Raw genomic sequence first — 18,275 nt, 5'->3', positions numbered from 1 at the left:
CACCTGTGTCTGAGGTGAGCACTCCGTCCCTCAAGCGTGTCACCTTGGCGACTCTGCTTCCTTCCCTGTCTCTCCCAGAACTCACTCAGCCTTGTCTCAGCTCAGTGCCAGCTCAAGAGACCTTTGTTTGGAGGAAGACACCCCTCTGCTCTGGAATGTCTCACAAAAGAAGAGGTGAGCTTTATCAAGTTAATACATTTTTATTGACTTTAGTACCTTTCTGGGAAATACCCGTGGTACCGAGTGTTGTTTGTTCCATGGATGATGGAGAATTCTTCCCGGGATAAGAATTTTCACTTGGTATGTTGGGTGGTTGCCAGGTCCCAGAGAGTCCATTAAAGCAGACCTTTGTGATGTAGGATTGTATTCTGCAGCTTGTGAATGTTCAAAGCATGTGCCCACCCATGCATGTACACAATGCTGACAGGCTGTCCCATTGACCCATAGGCTTAACCCTTTTCCACGGGGTTATAACCTAATTCTCTTACTCCTTCCCTAAGGAATAGCTGAAAGCAAACATTCCACACATTTCTCCAGTTATTTCTCTTGACACATTTCAAATGTGCAACTCACCGTAGAACCAGTGAACAAGCATTTGTCCTGCACATGTGGTACACATAGACATGACTTGGGTGTCAGCTGGGTTCATGCCGGAGGCCAGAGCCATCTGGAAGCCAAAACTCAGGGCAGTTTTGCCTACAACATGCTCTCCTTTTTTTCTTTTGCACAAAGTGAATTAAGATATAGGTGGGGGCTTACTTGGCAATCTAACTTGTGAACGCTAATAATGACCAGCCTGGCAAGATATGCCCATTGGTGTAGTTATGACAAATTTTCTGGGGTAACTTTCTGATTAAATATAATGCCTAGTCCATGCAAGAGGATCATACCTGCTACTGTAAACCTGGCCAAGACCCTGTGGTTGGGGTGGCCAAACATACCCTACTCCTGTTATTTTGCTAGAAAAAGACACATCATCCAACTGCCTTCTGAATTCTTATCCTTAGACCCGTAGGTTAACACAGCGTTCACCTCATGTCAGAAGCTTCTTTTTAAACTCTTTGAGGATTTCATACAATGGCTTTTTAAAAATCATATCCCTTCTTCCAACATTCCTCAGATCCTCACTCTCTTCCATACATAGTCAATTTTGTGTCTTCATTAAAAAAACAACAATAAATCAACAACCCAATAAATAACAACACCTGCTGAGTCCAGTTTGTTGCCCACATATGCTTGAGTGCGTGGCCATCCGTAGAGCACGGAGAAGTCAACCTGGTAATGACCGGAAGCTTTGTCCCTGCTGGCTAGGTGTGATATGCACTGCCAGTGGAGAAAAGACATCATCATCTCACTCAGCATGAGCCCCGGCAACTAGAAAAGCTAGTTAAAGCCCAGAGAATAAGCTGCCGTGGAGCACCCAGCCACAAACGGGACATCTATATGACCCCCCTCCTCCCAGCACTCCGGGAACATTAGGAACATTATAGAAGAGGGGGCAGAAAGAATCAGAGGCTGTGAACTGTTTCCAGATACTGTCTTCTGGATGCTGCAGGGCTAGTGAGTGAACTCACAACAGTTTTGGCTGCAGGGGATCTGCACAAGATCGAGCCACTCTGTTCCCACATGGAGGCGGGAGGGTCATGAAGTCACAGCTCTAGCTGAGAACTCCAGGCAGTTTGGTGGCTTCTGGGGGAAGAATTGTCAGTTTTCTTAAGGAATGTGGCCTCTCACAGGTTGCCATGGTCCAGTAAATGGCTCCATACTGTTCCCTCCACAAGGAGCACTAACTGGATTCATTGGGTCATAAAGGCATAAAGGGGAAAAAAAGATGATATGACGTTGGAAGGGGGAATGTGGAGAGTTCCGGGAGGATTCGGAGGGGTTAGTAGGGAGTAGATATGGTCAAAATGCATTGTAGGCGTGTGTATAAGCTCAAAGAGTGTATAAATAAAAAATAAAAAAAAAGATATTGGTGGTAGGGAAATCTTTCATCTGCTTTTTTTCCAACCACATTTTTCTCTGTTACAATTTCAGTTTGAACAGTAGTTTACTGTGAAAACATCAACTCCTTTGTAATTTTAGAGAAGGACCCATGCCACTTCAGAGCATTGAGGATAACGGTGGCCTAGGGTTGGAGAGTGCGCCATACTGGCGGTTGCTCACCACACGCGATGGCTTGGCTTCAGCTGCCAGTTGTGCTGGAGTCGTCTCTGGAGCAGATGGGGGAATTCATTTCTGATCCCCAGAAAGCGCCAACGGTGCAGGCAGCAATGTGCTTCTTCTCCTGAAACGAAGCAGTTCCTGCAGTTAAGAAGCTGCAGTTGTGGTTCCCCCCCCCCCCCCCGCCCAAAAAAATTAAGAGGACATCTCACACATGGACAATTTCCAGCCACAAAACGGATCGAAAGGATAACTATTTCCATAATCACCTAGCTTGGCCACTGCGTTGTGGCTAAGCCAACCTGATGTCTATCTCTAGGTTTTTTTTCCTTGAGAATAAGATTATTATTATTTTTTTATGTGAAAAAGCTTTAAAACGATGATGCATTGAGAATCACAATGCCTGGCCAGAGGAACCATAAGGGATATGAGGTGCTCACACAAAGTTTAGGTAAAGTGTTATGGTTCCTTTCCTTGTGCCCTTGTAGGTAGAGAGGCCAGCCTTGAACCTTTGCTAGCTGATGGTGATGTTGTTCATTCTGTTTCACACTGCCACACTGTTGTGTGGGAAAGCAGGTAGACCACGCTGCTACAGTCCATTGCGGGAAGAGGAGAGCTTAACACAAATCACCCTGTTGCAGGACACGCGGAACACGGCTAGTCAGCTAGTCAGTGCTCGTGTACCTTCTGAGAGAAGGGCATAATGGGAGTGATGGGGAAGTCCTGTGTATATGTCAATAAAGCACTGTTGGCCAATAGGGAAGCAAGATAGGTGGGACTAGGAGTCGAGGAGGATTCTGGGTAGGAGAAACACAGGGAGTCACGATGTAGCCCGCCAGAGAAGTAAGATGTCCAGAACTTTTCTCCGGTAAGAGAAATACTTAGATTAACAATTATGGGATAAATACTTAAGTCAGAGCTAGCCAGTAAGAAACAAGCAAGGCCAACAGCTTCATAATTAATACAGCGTCCTGTGTGTTATTTGGGGACTACAACGCGGAAGAGCCCAGGCGACTGGTGGGGAAAAACCAAAGCGGCTGGCAAGGAAAAGGCTTCTCTCTACATGGGAGAAGCATGGACTGGTCTGAGCCAGAAGCAGCTAATCTTCCTGCATGGCTACCATTCATTCTGAAGACCGAACGGCCCCCTCCCCAGAAATTGAGTCAGATGTCCTGTGACGTCAAGAAAGACACATTTCCAGAAACACGGGGCAATGCCGTGATGTCTGTGGTCCTGCCCCATTGCTGCGGCAGAACACTGGACAAAAAACGACTTAAGTAAGAGAGGGTTCATTTTGCCTCACAATACAGTCCGTCATGGTGGTAAGGTCAGGATGACCGGGATGGGAGGCAGCTGGTCATGTTCACCCGCAGTCGAAAGAGGCGGATGCTGGACTCGGTCGGCATTCTCCTTTGTATTTAGTGGGGGATTCCATTCCGTTGAATGGTGCTGCCCGCATTTGGGTGGCTCTTCCCAGCTTAATCAACCCAGACGAGACCTTCTCTCGCAGACGTACTCAGAGACATCTCTTTGGTAATACCAACGATGAGTATTAAGTACCACAGCTTCCCTTAAAGACCGGCACTGATTCCATCACAGCCGAGAAGAAATCTTCTTTTCGAGGGAGCTACCGTTTCAGGAAATATAAACATATTTTTTTTCTTTTCTTTTCTTTTCCAGGTCACAGTTCACGCCTGCTCGTCACCCAGAGTTCATAGCCACCGAAGATTCTTGGGAAAATGGCCTGACTGCCTGGGAGCAAAGATGCGTACTGGGCAAGGAGGTTGCTGATATGTCTTCGTTGGCCTCCACAGAGAAGGGAGACCTTGCCAGCAGTGTCCACCTCAGAGTTCAGGTCTCCAGACTGGGGTAGGTGGATGTGGGGGAGACGTCTCTGGCAGTGGGTAAGTGGCTGCCCTTGGCTGTGTTTGCCCCGAGGCCTTGCCCGTACTTCCAAAGGTTCCAAACATCTAGGGTTTAGAGGAGGACGAGATTTTCCTGTTTAGCTAGGCTACACTTTTTCTTCAGCATTATCTGTCCTCTCCCCAGGCCACAGGAGACACATAGGTCAGCTCTGCAAAGTCAGCAAGGTGCTGACCAAGTCACAAGGAAGCCCGATGGAAAAACTTGAGTTGTCTACATCTCCTGTTCATCACTCTTGTTTGTGAGGTTGGCCTCTTCTTGACAAACAGGATCCTTGGTTTAGGGATCCCTGTGGTGTTCTGGAGTTTGCTGTCTTGCCGAATTCGGTGGGCGTGGATGGAGGAAAGTGCATGGGAGGGCTAAGAGGATCTTCTGGCCTCTGGAGCTGCTCACATCACAGTGCTCTTATTTTAGTTTGTCCGCTGGCCTTCCTTCTTTGTACGCATTTATTTGGAGAAAGCCCTTCTCCAAGGGAAGACCAAGACTTGGGACCTAAAGCCCCTAATTAAGCCTTGAAGTGGCTGAGTGACTATGACGGGGCTGTGTGTGGCTGTGCAGTTATCTCCTGTGACACGGCATGCCTCCGCGCCATTGCTTTCTGTGGACTTACGCAAAGACGATTTCCTGTGTATCCAAGATGAGTGGAAAAGGGGCCACCACACTCACACTGTCCAGTATTGGTATTGCGCCACTACGTTTGTGGATTAGTCTCTTCTGAAGACACTGGAAAGGTTGACGCATCCAGCTCCGGGCCTCAGTGTTTCATCTATGCTCACAGAAACCCACCTGCCAAGTCATTACCAAGTCACCCCGGTGATTCTCCCAACCCTTGTGGCAGTAACGCAGAGGGCTAGCGACTGGGATCCTTTTGCGTTGACCACGGGCTGTCACTTTCTAACCTGTCTCCTCCGCTGTAACTGCTGTCAGCAACCCTTCTAGGCATAACAGATGCTTGGCTCATGGGTCTGTTCTGAAAGTATCGGCATCCTGAAATTACATGTGTGGAGATCGGGCTGTAGGGGTCGTTTGAGGTGGGGTTAAACCCTGTCCCTGTCTCACAGTGAGACAACTTTACGTTCCGTGGTTTGTGCGCCATTGATTCATCGGGCCGTTGCTTCAAGCTGCTCTTTGTAGCACAGCAACTCAATGCAACTGGTTCACCCTTTGGTGATAACGCTGTCGGGAGATAAATGAGTGAGTGGGGAAAGGCTTATTACCTGGCAGTTCCACAGAAGCTAAGCTAAGCTCTTAGCTGCAGGGGGTTCTTACAGAAACCGGCTAAGGTAATAAGCTAGCTCGCACTTCCCGACCTTGGGTTCCTGGAACAGAGCTGGGTAATTTTCTGTGGGATTCTCCATCGAGGAGGTCAGATGCTAGTTCAATTCGAAACGGCCTCAGCAAGACTACACGATGGAGGAACCTCTGGATTGTCCTGTCCTGTCAACTTCAGTGTTGCGCTTCCTTAACGTCCCCTGGCTCCACACACTGGCGGGCAAGGAGCTCCTCTGGGCAGAGACTATAATAAAATGGTTTTGGTTTCCAAGTTTGTTTTCGCTCACCTCACATGCTGTTGTGGGAGTGTCAGTTTCCTTAAGAAGTTCTCAGAAAGGCCTTCTCCACAACCAAAAGCACCAGGATAGGCAGGGGCTCTCTGCAAGCATGAGTTACACCGACAGTTCCTGTGGAGTGGCTAACTCCAAGTCTAGGTAGCATCAGGCATGAGCAGCACGGGCACTTGCAAGAAACCTTTTATTCTGAGTTGTCAGCTGTATGTCAGCTATGTAAAACAACAACAACCACAAAAAATTGCACCTAGGATACCTCAGTCATACTTCATACTTTAAAGATTCCTACTTAAGCAGGAGCTGTTCAAACGGAATTTGGAAACGTGAAATGGCTATTTGTCAGGTTCACTAGGCCCAAGAGAATGCAAGACCGAAATTTTACCGTTTTCGAATTTCCAGAATAAAACTTAACCAGTGAACAGAGTAACGAGCCGCCCATCATAGACCCTCCTGCTTCCTCTGTGTACCAAACAGACGCGGCCACTGTGCGCGGCTCACGACGCCTCTGCTCTCTTGCAGGTGCTGTGTGCGGTGGATGAAGGTGACGGGCTTGTTTGCTTTTGTGGTAGTGTGCTCTGTGAGTACCCGTGCCATCCATGACCGATAGAGGACCACTGTGGGTACTGGGGGCCTTCCTGGGTGGATGCAGCCCTTGTGTGCTTTGGGATGGATGGCAGAAGGACCTGAGGCCCGGGACCCCCTGTTAGCACTGACTCCCTGAGTTCCTGGACCTGAGTCCTGGGACCCCCTGTTAGCACTCACTGACTCCCTGAGTTCCTGGACCTGAGGCCCGGGACCCCCTGTTAGCACTCACTGACTCCCTGAGTTTCTGGACCTGAGTCCCGGGACCCCCTGTTAGCACTGACTCCCTGAGTTTCTGGACCTGAGTCCCGGGACCCCCTGTTAGCACTGACTCCCTGAGTTTCTGGACCTGAGTCCCGGGACCCCCTGTTGGCACTGACTGACTCTCTGAGTTTCTGGACCTGAGGCCTGGGACCCCCTGTTAGCACTGACTCCCTGAGTTCCTGGACCTGAGTCCCGGGACCCCCTGTTAGCACTGACTCCCTGAGTTCCTGGACCTGAGGCCTGGGACCCCCTGTTAGTATTGACTGACTCTCTGAGTTTCTGGACCTGAGTCCCGGGACCCCCTGTTAGCACTGACTCCCTGAGTTTCTGGACCTGAGTCCCGGGACCCCCTGTTAGCACTCACTGACTCCCTGAGTTTCTGGACCTGAGGCCCAGGACCCCCTGTTAGCACTGACTCCCTGAGTTTCTGGACCTGAGTCCCGGGACCCCCTGTTAGCACTGACTCCCTGAGTTTCTGGACCTGAGTCCCGGGACCCCCTGTTAGCACTCACTGACTCCCTGAGTTTCTGGACCTGAGGCCTGGGACCCCCTGTTAGCACTGACTCCCTGGGTTCCTGGACCTGAGGCCTGGGACCCCCTGTTAGCACTGACTGACTCCCTGAGTTTCTGGACCTGAGTCCCGGGACCCCCTGTTGGCACTGACTGACTCTCTGAGTTTCTGGACCTGAGGCCTGGGACCCCCTGTTAGCACTGACTCCCTGAGTTCCTGGACCTGAGTCCTGGGACCCCCTGTTAGCACTGACTCCCTGAGTTCCTGGACCTGAGGCCTGGGACCCCTGTTAGTATTGACTGACTCTCTGAGTTTCTGGACCTGAGTCCTGGGACCCCCTGTTAGCACTGACTCCCTGAGTTTCTGGACCTGAGTCCCGGGACCCCCTGTTAGCACTGACTGACTCTCTGAGTTTCTGGACCTGAGGCCTGGGACCCCCTGTTAGCACTGACTCCCTGAGTTCCTGGACCTGAGTCCCGGGACCCCCTGTTAGCACTGACTCCCTGAGTTCCTGGACCTGAGGCCTGGGACCCCCTGTTAGTATTGACTGACTCTCTGAGTTTCTGGACCTGAGTCCCGGGACCCCCTGTTAGCACTGACTCCCTGAGTTTCTGGACCTGAGTCCCGGGACCCCCTGTTGGCACTGACTGACTCTCTGAGTTTCTGGACCTGAGGCCTGGGACCCCCTGTTAGCACTGACTCCCTGAGTTCCTGGACCTGAGTCCCGGGACCCCCTGTTAGCACTGACTCCCTGAGTTCCTGGACCTGAGGCCTGGGACCCCCTGTTAGTATTGACTGACTCTCTGAGTTTCTGGACCTGAGTCCCGGGACCCCCTGTTAGCACTGACTCCCTGAGTTTCTGGACCTGAGTCCCGGGACCCCCTGTTAGCACTGACTCCCTGAGTTTCTGGACCTGAGTCCCGGGACCTCCTGTTAGCAGTCACTGACTCCCTGAGTTCCTGGACCTGAGGCCTGGGACCCCCTGTTAGTATTGACTGACTCTCTGAGTTTCTGGACCTGAGGCCTGGGACCCCCTGTTAGCATTGACTCCCTGATTTTCTGGACCTGAGGCCTGGGACCTCCTGTTAGCACTCACTAACTCCCTGAGTTTCTGGACCTGAGGCCTGGGACCTCCTGTTAGCACTGACTCCCTGAGTTCCTGGACCTGAGGCCTGGGACCCCCTGTTAGCACTGACTCTCTGAGTTCCTGGACCTGAGGCTGGGAACTCCTGTTAGCACTGACTCCCTGAGTTCCTGGACCTGAGGCCTGGGACCTCCTGTTAGCACTGACTCCCTGAGTTCCTGGGCCTGAGGCCCAGGACCTCCTGTTGTTGGCCCTGACTGCCCGAGTTTCTGAAGACCATGCAGGGCATGCATAGACATGGCAGGCTGAGGGCTGGTGTGGGAAGCCTGCCCTTAGCAGCACGAGGTGGGCACCGTGTGTAGGCGGGAGTCTGTCTCTCTGTAACATGTAGCCAGTAAAAATGGTGTGTCTCATTAACTTCTGCCTGAGTTGAGCACAGTCAGTTCTGAAATCTGTCAGGGAGTGGCTTAGTGGCCCAGAATCAGACAACCCCACACCACGAAACAGAAACAACTGCCTTGAACTCTGGAAACCTCACAGTTTAATTATGTTTCGACTACTGATACTCCCGTGTTTCTCCTCACACAGTCTGTGGTGCTGAAGCCTCTGCTGAGAAGAGACTGAGGGGTTACTGCAATATCAGAGGAGGGGGTCAGGGCTCACCAACTTTCCCTCAGGCCTCAAAGATAACTTGAGCTCAATATTTAAGCTTCAGGCTTTTCAATTTGGGAAATGAACTTATTTTTCATTTGTAGACACATCTGGAAGAATTTGAGAAATTGCTTTGAACGTCTGTCGTGTGGCATCTTACTATTCATTTCTTTAATCGCTTTAATTTAATTAATAATGTTCTTTGCAGTTTCCACAAACATGTTAACAATGGTCACTGAGGTTTATTTCTCTGCTCTCCTGAATGAGAAATGACTCACATAGACTTTCAACAGTTTAATTTGTGGCTGGGTATTTAGGATCTGTTGAAACAAAAACTGGAAGTGTGAATCCTTAACGGGAAAACATCAATAATGAAGACTCATTGTAGCTAACACAGGACAAAGAATAAAAGCATTTTTTAATGCTCTAATGCTATTATTAGGGTGGGCTGGTGAAGTTTGTATGTATAAATCACACCTCTGTTTTTAACAGTAGCCAAGATGATATAAATCCTATGGTTCTCATGTTATAAATATATAATTAAATGCCTTCAATGGTTACAGATTTTATTCAGCCTGTATCCGGATCAAGAAAAGTTCTGGCAGCTGTTGGCCGTGTCACCGCTGGAAAACTACTGTATCCAAAGTACACGTGGGGGTAGCAGTTACCCCTCCCTGCAGCTCGGCAAAGCAAAGCCATTCAGAAACTATGACATCCGTCAAAGAGGGCCAAGCACAGACAGAGTACTGTTTCTTAAGAACACACCTGGTGGGCAGGGGCATCCAGGGTTCTCAAAGGTCTTATGGCCCTGCTCAACTGTGCTTTTAGCATTGCAGTACAGGTGGTTCCTATCGACTTGGTGAGTGGTGCCTTGGACCAGGGGGCCCCTTACTATGGGGGGACTTGTGTAGCCAGACAAGGAATGCTCCGGAGAGAAGCCTGCAAATAAAGAGAAAGAGGAACAGAAAGATAAGAGGGGGCACAATTCCAAGTGTTGGGGGGTAAAACAGGGGACAAGTAGGACCTAGATATGTTGGTGCTTTGGGGCGGGCGATTTTGAGACACTGTGGAAGTAAGAGCATCTTCATCAGTTTTTAGATTACCTTCAGGAGATAGTCTCCTGAGGAAGAGACGGTAGGTTTGCTGCTTGGGAGGAAACAGGAAGACTGAGGGGTTGGGCACATGGCTGAGGGACCCCAGTGTGTTCCCATTTTCAGCTCATGGAGTCTTATACGTGATCCCACAGATCTGCCCAATCAACGGGAGAAACTTCATTAACTGGGATTCACCAGGGCCTAGAAGAATGGGGCCCAGGTTCATGCAGGGGCGGGGTCCCTACGTGTCCTCTTAGTTTTGGTATTTCTTAAAATTATTTTTTTGGTGCCGATTGCACACACTTTTGTCACTATGGCTCTGAGGTGTAGTTTGAGTTCAGGTTTTGCAATACTGCTAGCATCATTCTTTTTGCTAGACTTGGGGCACTCAGGGTCTTCTGTGTTTCATATGAAATTTGAGGCTTTTTTTTTCTCTAGTTCTGTGAAGGACGTCACTGGGTTTTTGATGGGGATTGTATGGATCTGCAGATCACTTTTAGCAATACAATCATTTCCCACATGAATTTTGCCAGTCCACAAGCACAGATTTAATTTATTTTTCCTTCAGCTCAAATTTTTCACAGCAAAGGTCTTTTACCTCCTTGGTTGGGTTTATTCCCAGGCACTTTAGAATGCTGTTTTGTAAAGAGAAGCCTTTTCCTTGTCAGCTGCTTTGGTTTTTCCCCACCAGTCGCCTGGGCTCTGCCGCGTTGTAGTCCCCAAATAACACATAAGACGCTGTATTAATTATGAAGCTGTTGGCCTTTGCTTGTTCCTTACTGGCTAGCTCTGACTTAAGTATTTATCCCATGATTGTTAATCTAAGTATTTCTCTTACCAGAGCAAAGTTTCCAGGCTTCTTATCCTTATGGCGTTACATCTTGACTCCCTGTGTTTCTCCTACCCAGAGTCCTCCTGGACTCCTAGTCCCACCTATCTTGCTTCCCTATTGGCCAGCAGTGCTTTATTGACATATACACAGGACTTCCCCATCACTGTTTGAAATGACGGTTTAAAAGATGTGTTTGTTTCTCTGAGAATTTTAATTTAAAAAAATGGAAGGAACTAATGCACCTAGAAAGTGAAATTCCAGTATTTATTATGCTTACACTGTATAAAATGGGGTCACTTTTGCATTTGTTGTAGAAGGAGATTCTTATTCTACCTGGTCCCGCAGCCATTTAATCCCAAATAAACACACAGAGGCTTATATTAGTTACAAACTGTTTGGTCAATGACTTAGGCTTCTTACTGTCTGGCTCTCTCTTAGTTATCAACCCAGCCCTATTAATCTAAGTATCTCTACATGGTCTTATCTTACTGGAGGACGCCCAGTGTCCTGTCTTCTCAGTAGCTACTTGGCATGAGCCTCCGGACCTACTCACTGCCTTCCTCTTCTCAGCATTCTGCTAGCCTGGCAGCCCAGCCTATGCTTCCTGCCTGGCTACTGGCCAATCAGCATTGTATGAAACCAATACGAGAAACCGTGTACTCACAGCATGCAGAAGGACATTCCCCCACCCACTTGTCATCCGTGTAGCTTACCTTCCAAGTCCTTGCGCAGGAGGCTCTCTCCGTTTTCCCGAGTTTCACTGCAGGGTTGCTCTGATGGCCGACCGAGCCTTTTCTGACATCGTTGTACCTTCTTCATTATGGGAAAGGGGTGCCCGGGTTTCAATTTCAGTTGAGGAATCACTTCCCCTTGCGATTGCTGAAGATCTAGGATTTTGGCAGCCCCTCTGTCTCTCTCTCTCTCTTCTGCTTCCTTGGTTGAGAAAAATCCAAGACTCCCCACCCCCCCACCATGCTTCCTGGCTTCTTTTGCTCCCACCCCCTGGCTTCTTTTGCTTTTCTCCCCAAGGCACTGGCTTCATCCTGGCCCCCAGGATGCTGCTCTCCCACCACTGGGGTAACTTTGTAGCAGAGGCTTTAAACCTTCTAGGGACCTGCAGTGTTGCTGAGCTGTGTCTTCAGTGAGAACTCACAGAGGGAGGAGAGGTGTCAGAAAGCTGCTGATGGGTGTGTGCGGTGCCAGGAACCCTGTGAGGACCAGCAGCAAAATCATCATCACATAGGCATCCTACGTAATCACAGCAGTTTAGGAGGAGACTAGATACCAACAGGTAAAGCCCCCATTGCCCTGCCACCATGATGTTTATTCTAAAGCGGCCCTACAAAGCTCTTCACTGACAGTCACACATGCTAGTCTCCACCAGGGGGCACATGACCTGTCTGGCTCAGTGGCCCATGTCTTCTGGGCAACACAGGTTAACAGGGAAGCTCATTTCCTATTTTCTGGGTGGAAGGAAAAGACAGAAGGAGATGGGGGCATGGGGGCAGCCAGGCAAGATGGCTAGGGTCCCGGGGGGGGGGTTTAGGACAATTATTACTCTATGGGAGGCAATTTCACATGGGCTCCTCAGAAGTCCACGGTCAGCGTAGATCTCCTGTGGCTCCTCTCTCGAGACACTAGGTTAGAAATGCTCGGCGAGGGTCTGTGAATGCTGCCGGCCTGTGATCCTCTTGGACCCGTACCCAGTGGGGAAGTAGAAGTCAACGTGGGATTTGTATACTGCAGAAGGTGTACAGAGGCCCCTAGCTCAAGGAGCCTTTGCCCTGAACACAAGTCTTCCATAGCTTTCATATGGGTTTGAGCTTTCATGTTGCATTCCTATATATGCTTCCGTGAGTGATTTGCTTTCGGCTCCTGTTCCCAAGTTTCACTTATATCAATTAAACATTTTTTTTCCAGAGACAACAACTCAAAGTTCTATTTGAGCAAATGGGGGATTTACAGAGCTATTGTAGGGGAAGCTGTTAACCAGGGTTATCTGGCTTTCTTGGTACAATTATGCTCTTCGAGATAAGGCACAGGGTTCATTCAATACATAGGTCAAAGCCAGGGCCATACTGTCTGAACTGGCAGACAGAGCGTGCTTGATGACACTAGCTTATTTTTTTTTTTAATTAGTTTTTTTTTCCTTCGGGTCTAGGATGTTGGCGAAGCATGACTGTGATCTAAGCGTTTGGGAAGCTGAGGCAGGAGATGAAAACGTGCTCCACAGTGAGACCCTGTCTTAGAACACCAAAACAAAGACACAGACAAAGTGTGGGGACCTTTGAGCAAACGGGGGATTAACAGAGCAGTTCTCAGAAAAAAGAGAATTAAGCACAGCCCGGGTAGTCTCCTTTCTTGACCTTTGCCAGAGCCTTCCTGGTTGGAGCCGAGGCCAGAGGCACGGGGGTGGGGGGTGGGGGGAGCTATGTGCGCCCGGTGACAGAAAAGACGTTCGGATAGAGAGGTCCTCGGTTGCGGAATAACAAGGCTATGTCTTCCTTGCGAACATCTGTGTCTCCTCGTGGCAGCAGTCAGGCTGTGTCAGGCTCAGTAATTGCAGGGTTTATTTTAGAAACCTGTAATTGCAGGCACCTGAAGTTCTTTGTCCCTGAATTGTCGTCTGTGCTTGCTACGGGAGAGGACCGCAAAGGCTCCCCGGCCATTATGTAAAGGAGCGGAGGCCAGTGACCCTGTACCTACAGGTTTCTAGATTTGTTCTTCCGTCCGTCCGTCCGTCCGTCCGTCTGTCCGTCCCTCCCTCGCTCCCTCCCGCTTTCTTTTCTTTGTTTCCTCTCCTCCTTCTTTCTTCCCTTCTCCCCCCTTTTCTCAGCACCTCATCCTTTCTCTTTCTACCTCTCCCTTTCCACGCTCTCTTCTGCCCCTCTTCTTCAGCAGCAGCCAGAGCTATCAGTGAATATATAGGAGGTGGTGTAGGGAATGAAAACAATTTCCCCCACTGCCCTCTTAGGGACTCCAAATATAGGGCCCCATAAATTAGACTAACGAAACACAGATAGAACACACACACACACACACACACACACACACACACACGCACGCACGCGCACGCACGCACGCACATGCATATATGTATATATACAGCTATAGGTATAAAAAGTATATATCTATATACATATATACACACATATAGGCATATATGCATATACAGTTATAGATATACAAAACAAGTATATATATATCTCGATATACATACACACACATATATATTTTAAGGCATTCACATGATTGTGAATACTGAGACATCCACCTGTAAGTCCAAGCGTAACTCAGAGGCCCGGGCATCTGGGGGTGGTGGCGTATGACCCAGTCTAAGACTGAAGGTCCCAGCCTGGAGCGGGAGATGAAGATCTGGCCCACGAGTGAGCAGAGAGACCAAACCCTCCCTCGGGGACCTTTTCCACCTGCACTCCGCGGTTGGATGGATGGTGTCTGATGTATTGGGGGAGGGCACTCAGTTTCACTCAGCCCACCATTCCCAATGTTAATTTCTTGCAGAACCCCCCACCCCCTTACAGGACTACACAGGGACAATAATTAACCGAATACCTGGAAACCTTGTAATCCAGGCAAATGACCCTCGAAGTGTCTATGGCAAAGGAAGACAGAACCCTCAGGGTGGGGTCCGGTGTCACGAGGACAGCTTGCAGGCCAGGGAAGAGACCGAAGTCAAGGCCCAGGGCAAAACAGGGGCCAAATCTTAAGCAAGCAGGGAACCTGGGCGTGGTAACGCGGAGCCTGATGTTTAAGGGCTCCATGGGAAAGAGGGAGGTAAGCCTTTGGGGACTCGACAGGGGGGGGGTGTCAGCAAAGGCTTTTCTTCGAGACTGCTGCCTGCCCTTCTAAAGCTTCTTCTCATGTCTTCCTCCCTGCTACAAATCCAGGTCCCCGACTTTGGGACAGCTAGCCCCGGAGTGGAAGAGGAGGGCCCTGCCCTCGAAGGGACAGCGGGAGATGAGGAGCTACAGGCCGCCCCCGAGACCTCTGAGGATGAGTCTCGGGACTCCGAGGGGATGTTTAGTTAGGTCTTGAATGACAGGGGAAGCTGAAATTCAAGCAAATGGCAAGACAGGAAGAATGTGGCTGAGGCATCAGAAAATGGAGGGATTATTATTACTTTTTGTCTTCTCCGTGCCCTTGTCTGACTCTTGTCTAGATGGAGAGGACTTGAAGGATGATGCCATACACTAACTGTTGTCTGGTGACCGTGTACCGTCTAGGGATTGTTCTCCAGAGAAGTTAAAGCAGAGAAAGAAAGAGTAAGAAGGCGTTCTGTTGCTTGAAGAGCTGCGCCTGGTAGGGAGAGAAACCTCAAGTTTCAGGCCGCTGTCAATAAGCACAGAGTACAGCAGATTCAGGGAGGCGTGGTGGGTGCGGACCCGGCCCTTGGCTGTGTTTCAGAGAACAAAGCATACTGTCAAGTTCTGCAGACGTGTGTGTGTGTGTGTGTGTGTGTGTGTGTGTGTGTGTGTGGGTGTGTGTGTGTGTGTGTGTGTGTGTGTGTGTGGGTGTGGGTGGGTCATTGAGGATGGGTGCCCCAGGCAGAGAGAAATCTGGACTGTGGCTGGAGGACTTAGGTTAAAGAGAGTTGCAGGGTAGGGCTCAACCCCGAGGCTTGCACTGGCCAAGTGTGGAAGTCATTCTAGCTCAATGCCAAGCTTCGGGTTGGTGTGCATTGGGAAATGCACTGTCTGTCTGTCTGTCTGTCTGTCTATCTATCTATATTTATCTAATCTATCTGATGCAGGGTTTCTCTGTGCAACTGTCTTGGCTGCCCTGGAACCTACTTTGTAGACTTAGGTCGGCCTCGAACTCACTGAGATCTGCCTGCCTCCGCCTTCTGAGTGTTGGGTGTGGGCGGCCACACCCAGCTGTCCCTGTCACTTTTTTTGTGTTCTCTACCTGAATGGCAAACTATAGGGTGTTTCAATGTTGCCTCCCCGCTAGTGCGTTAGGCCCCACCAAGACTCACGCACCGTTTGGGGGAGGCTGTGGAATCTTTGATTGGCGTGGGTCAGTGGAGTGGGCCTTGAGGGTTACAGGCCAGCCTTGCTGTCCCAGCCTCCCTTCCAGGATGCTCTGCCTGCAACGGCCATGCCTTCCCCACCGCGGAAGACTAGATCTTTTCAAACTGATACTGAGAATAAATTTTTATGCTCTCCAGTTTCTTCTTATCAGGCGTTTGTCCACATGTAGAAGAAGAATATCGAGAACAAAAGCTTTTTTTTTATACTGTGTTGTAGATAAACGCTCAAATACTGGAGAGACACCCGCTGCTCTTCTGAGGTTTGCCTCTAGGTGGCACTGTTCTGCTTTCTGACGTCTTCAAGACCTTTATCGTTTCTTTTCTAGTAAAGCTGTCTCTTCTAAGTCAGCTTAGGGGGAAGGACCAGGACAGGGACAGTTTCAGGCTGGCAGAGCAACAGGGTCTCTTGCACCCTTTCTCTTGTAAATTTTGCTCCATGTGTGACTTCCGTTTCCCATTTGATCCCTTCTAAACCCAAGTGCCCAGCAGTGTGGAGCTGCGGTCACACAGATCACTCGGTTCAACAAACATTTCCTCTACCAGGTGTTTTTTTTTTAAACGGTATGTTTTGAAAATTAAAAAAAAAACAATGAAAAAGAAAGTGAGCCGTTTACTGACGACTCTCCCTAACTCTCAGAAGAAACCCCATAGGTACTGTGCCTCCAATAAACCAACTGCATTTCTAGGGACTAGAGGCAGAGCCAAGGACTGGCCGCTGACCCGGCAAGCTCTTTCTGAAGACCTGCTTCAAACGCGCCTCTGCCCATTCCCGTACAGTCTACTAACGCGGACACACTCCATGCTGCTAGGGCCTGGCAGCGGAGGAGGGAGGTTCTGAATCGAGACACAGCTGAGGAACATGGACTCCCGTGTTTGCACAAGACACAGGCAGGGGTGTAGGAGCTAAGGGGAAGGGCAGGTGGGAAGAATTGAGATGGGAGGGGTCCGTTTTCCCTTACAGGCATGGCTGACCGTGAGCTTGGCCACCTTCAACACTCTTACTTGCTGTGGACCACTGACTTTTGTTTTGTTTTGCCAGTTTCAGAAGGCTTTTGATTCTCACTGCGGTCTTCCGTCTTATACCTGGGGATTTGATACCCTGTGACTTAGATGTGGGTATGGGTTGGTTCCTTCGTGAGAGAATCCGGCCTTCTATGGGCTCCTGAGCGTGGGTGGGAATTTTATGCTGGCTGTAAACTGTGCAAGCGAGGAGAAGGGCCGTGCGTACTGCGTGGATGTCACCCAGGACTCAAGAGAGCAGACGTTACACGTGAAGGAGCCGTATGAATCCAGTTGTGTGTGTAGTGGTGAGGGCTTGGGGTGGTAAGCGGGCGCCGGTACAGGGGACGGAGCCAATGGCTGGATGCATGTTGCTTTGTGAGCTCTCCTAGGAAGGGGCGTGTCTTGGACAGGGTGTTGTTGGGGGGTGGGGTGGGGGGATGAAATAGCAGGTGTTTTTCTTCCTGGCTCTGTGGTTTGCCTTGACACACCCTCAGCTGTGAGCCTGGGTGGCCACGCGGACTCCGTAATGCTTCAGCTGGACCTGGCAGGGCCCCTGATGGCTGCTGGACCAACTGGGACAAGGAAAGACGACCACATTGTGGTGGTGGTGACCCAAGCCGACCCAACGGGCAGCAGGTGGCGGCGACCACAACAGGTTACACTTATTTGAAAGGATCTGTAAAATCTCATTACAGCCTCATTGTAAATTGGGTTTCCCAATGAATGGGTTTTATGGAAGCCAAAAGGCAGTGACTTCATGGTCAGTGGAGTCGCTGATGCTCTTCTGCCGCTGTGTCGCTGAAATTATTTCCCCCGCGACGCTACAGTCGAGTCGCACCTGCAAGTTTTTCATGCAATAACCATTTTGACTAGCTTATTCAGAGAAGCATCGTGGATGTCGGCAGTTTTTTTTTTTTTTGCTGTAAAATGCAAACCAATTTGGGACTCACCTGACAGCACAGAGGACAGGTGGGTGCCACAGATGCCTCGTGTTTGTGGCATTGCTAAGCACATGCGTTCCTGAGCCGTGTGTCCGCGGGCTCCGTGCAGAGCTTGCCTTCAAAGTCCCATTCTGAAAATGTACCTGCGTGCACTAGGAGACCCAGTAGCGACTGGAACCTGTGCGTCAAAAGTCCTGGTGTCAATGACCCCACTGGACACCCGCGGGAACACCTGCATGGAAGATTTCCCTGTGCTCAGGGGTTTTCCCTGAGGTAACCAACCATTGCAAGGAAGCCCCGCTTACTCGCAAGGCTGTACCTCTTATTACATTTTCGTGCTCTGCAGATTGTAGTCCACGGGACAAAAGTCCAAATTATAACCAAGGATGGTAATTGCCACTGGCCTGTACAATGCTAGCATTCTAAATCATAGAATGACCTCAGGACAGAAACTAAGTTCCCCACGTGAGGTACACAGCCCACCGAAATGAGTGGGGCGAGGGGCAGATATGTCTACCCTGTGCCTCTTCACTTCTTACGCCAAAGACCATGAGGTAGAAGCTGATGCCTTTAAACATTATTTTGTGATTAAAATTTAAATTGGCACGATATG

General features: G+C 49.7%; 1 protein-coding gene across 1 annotated transcript in view; it reads left to right on the top strand.

The window, feature by feature from the left end:
• The window catches only part of Oca2 (OCA2 melanosomal transmembrane protein), a 176,751-nt gene that overhangs the window by 28,215 nt on the left and 130,261 nt on the right, over nt 1-18,275 (top strand). The window contains 5 exon segments of the mRNA XM_040733342.1: nt 106-174; nt 3,844-4,032; nt 6,171-6,228; nt 9,307-9,379; nt 17,216-17,376. Coding sequence (XP_040589276.1) covers nt 106-174; nt 3,844-4,032; nt 6,171-6,228; nt 9,307-9,379; nt 17,216-17,376 — 550 coding nt within the window.

The sequence above is a fragment of the Mesocricetus auratus genome, unplaced genomic scaffold (assembly GCF_017639785.1).
Source record: "Mesocricetus auratus isolate SY011 unplaced genomic scaffold, BCM_Maur_2.0 Super-Scaffold_100030, whole genome shotgun sequence".
Lineage (NCBI taxonomy): Eukaryota > Metazoa > Chordata > Mammalia > Rodentia > Cricetidae > Mesocricetus > Mesocricetus auratus.
The sequence above is the reverse complement of the archived record's forward strand: the minus strand, read 5'-3'. Positions and strand labels throughout refer to the sequence as shown.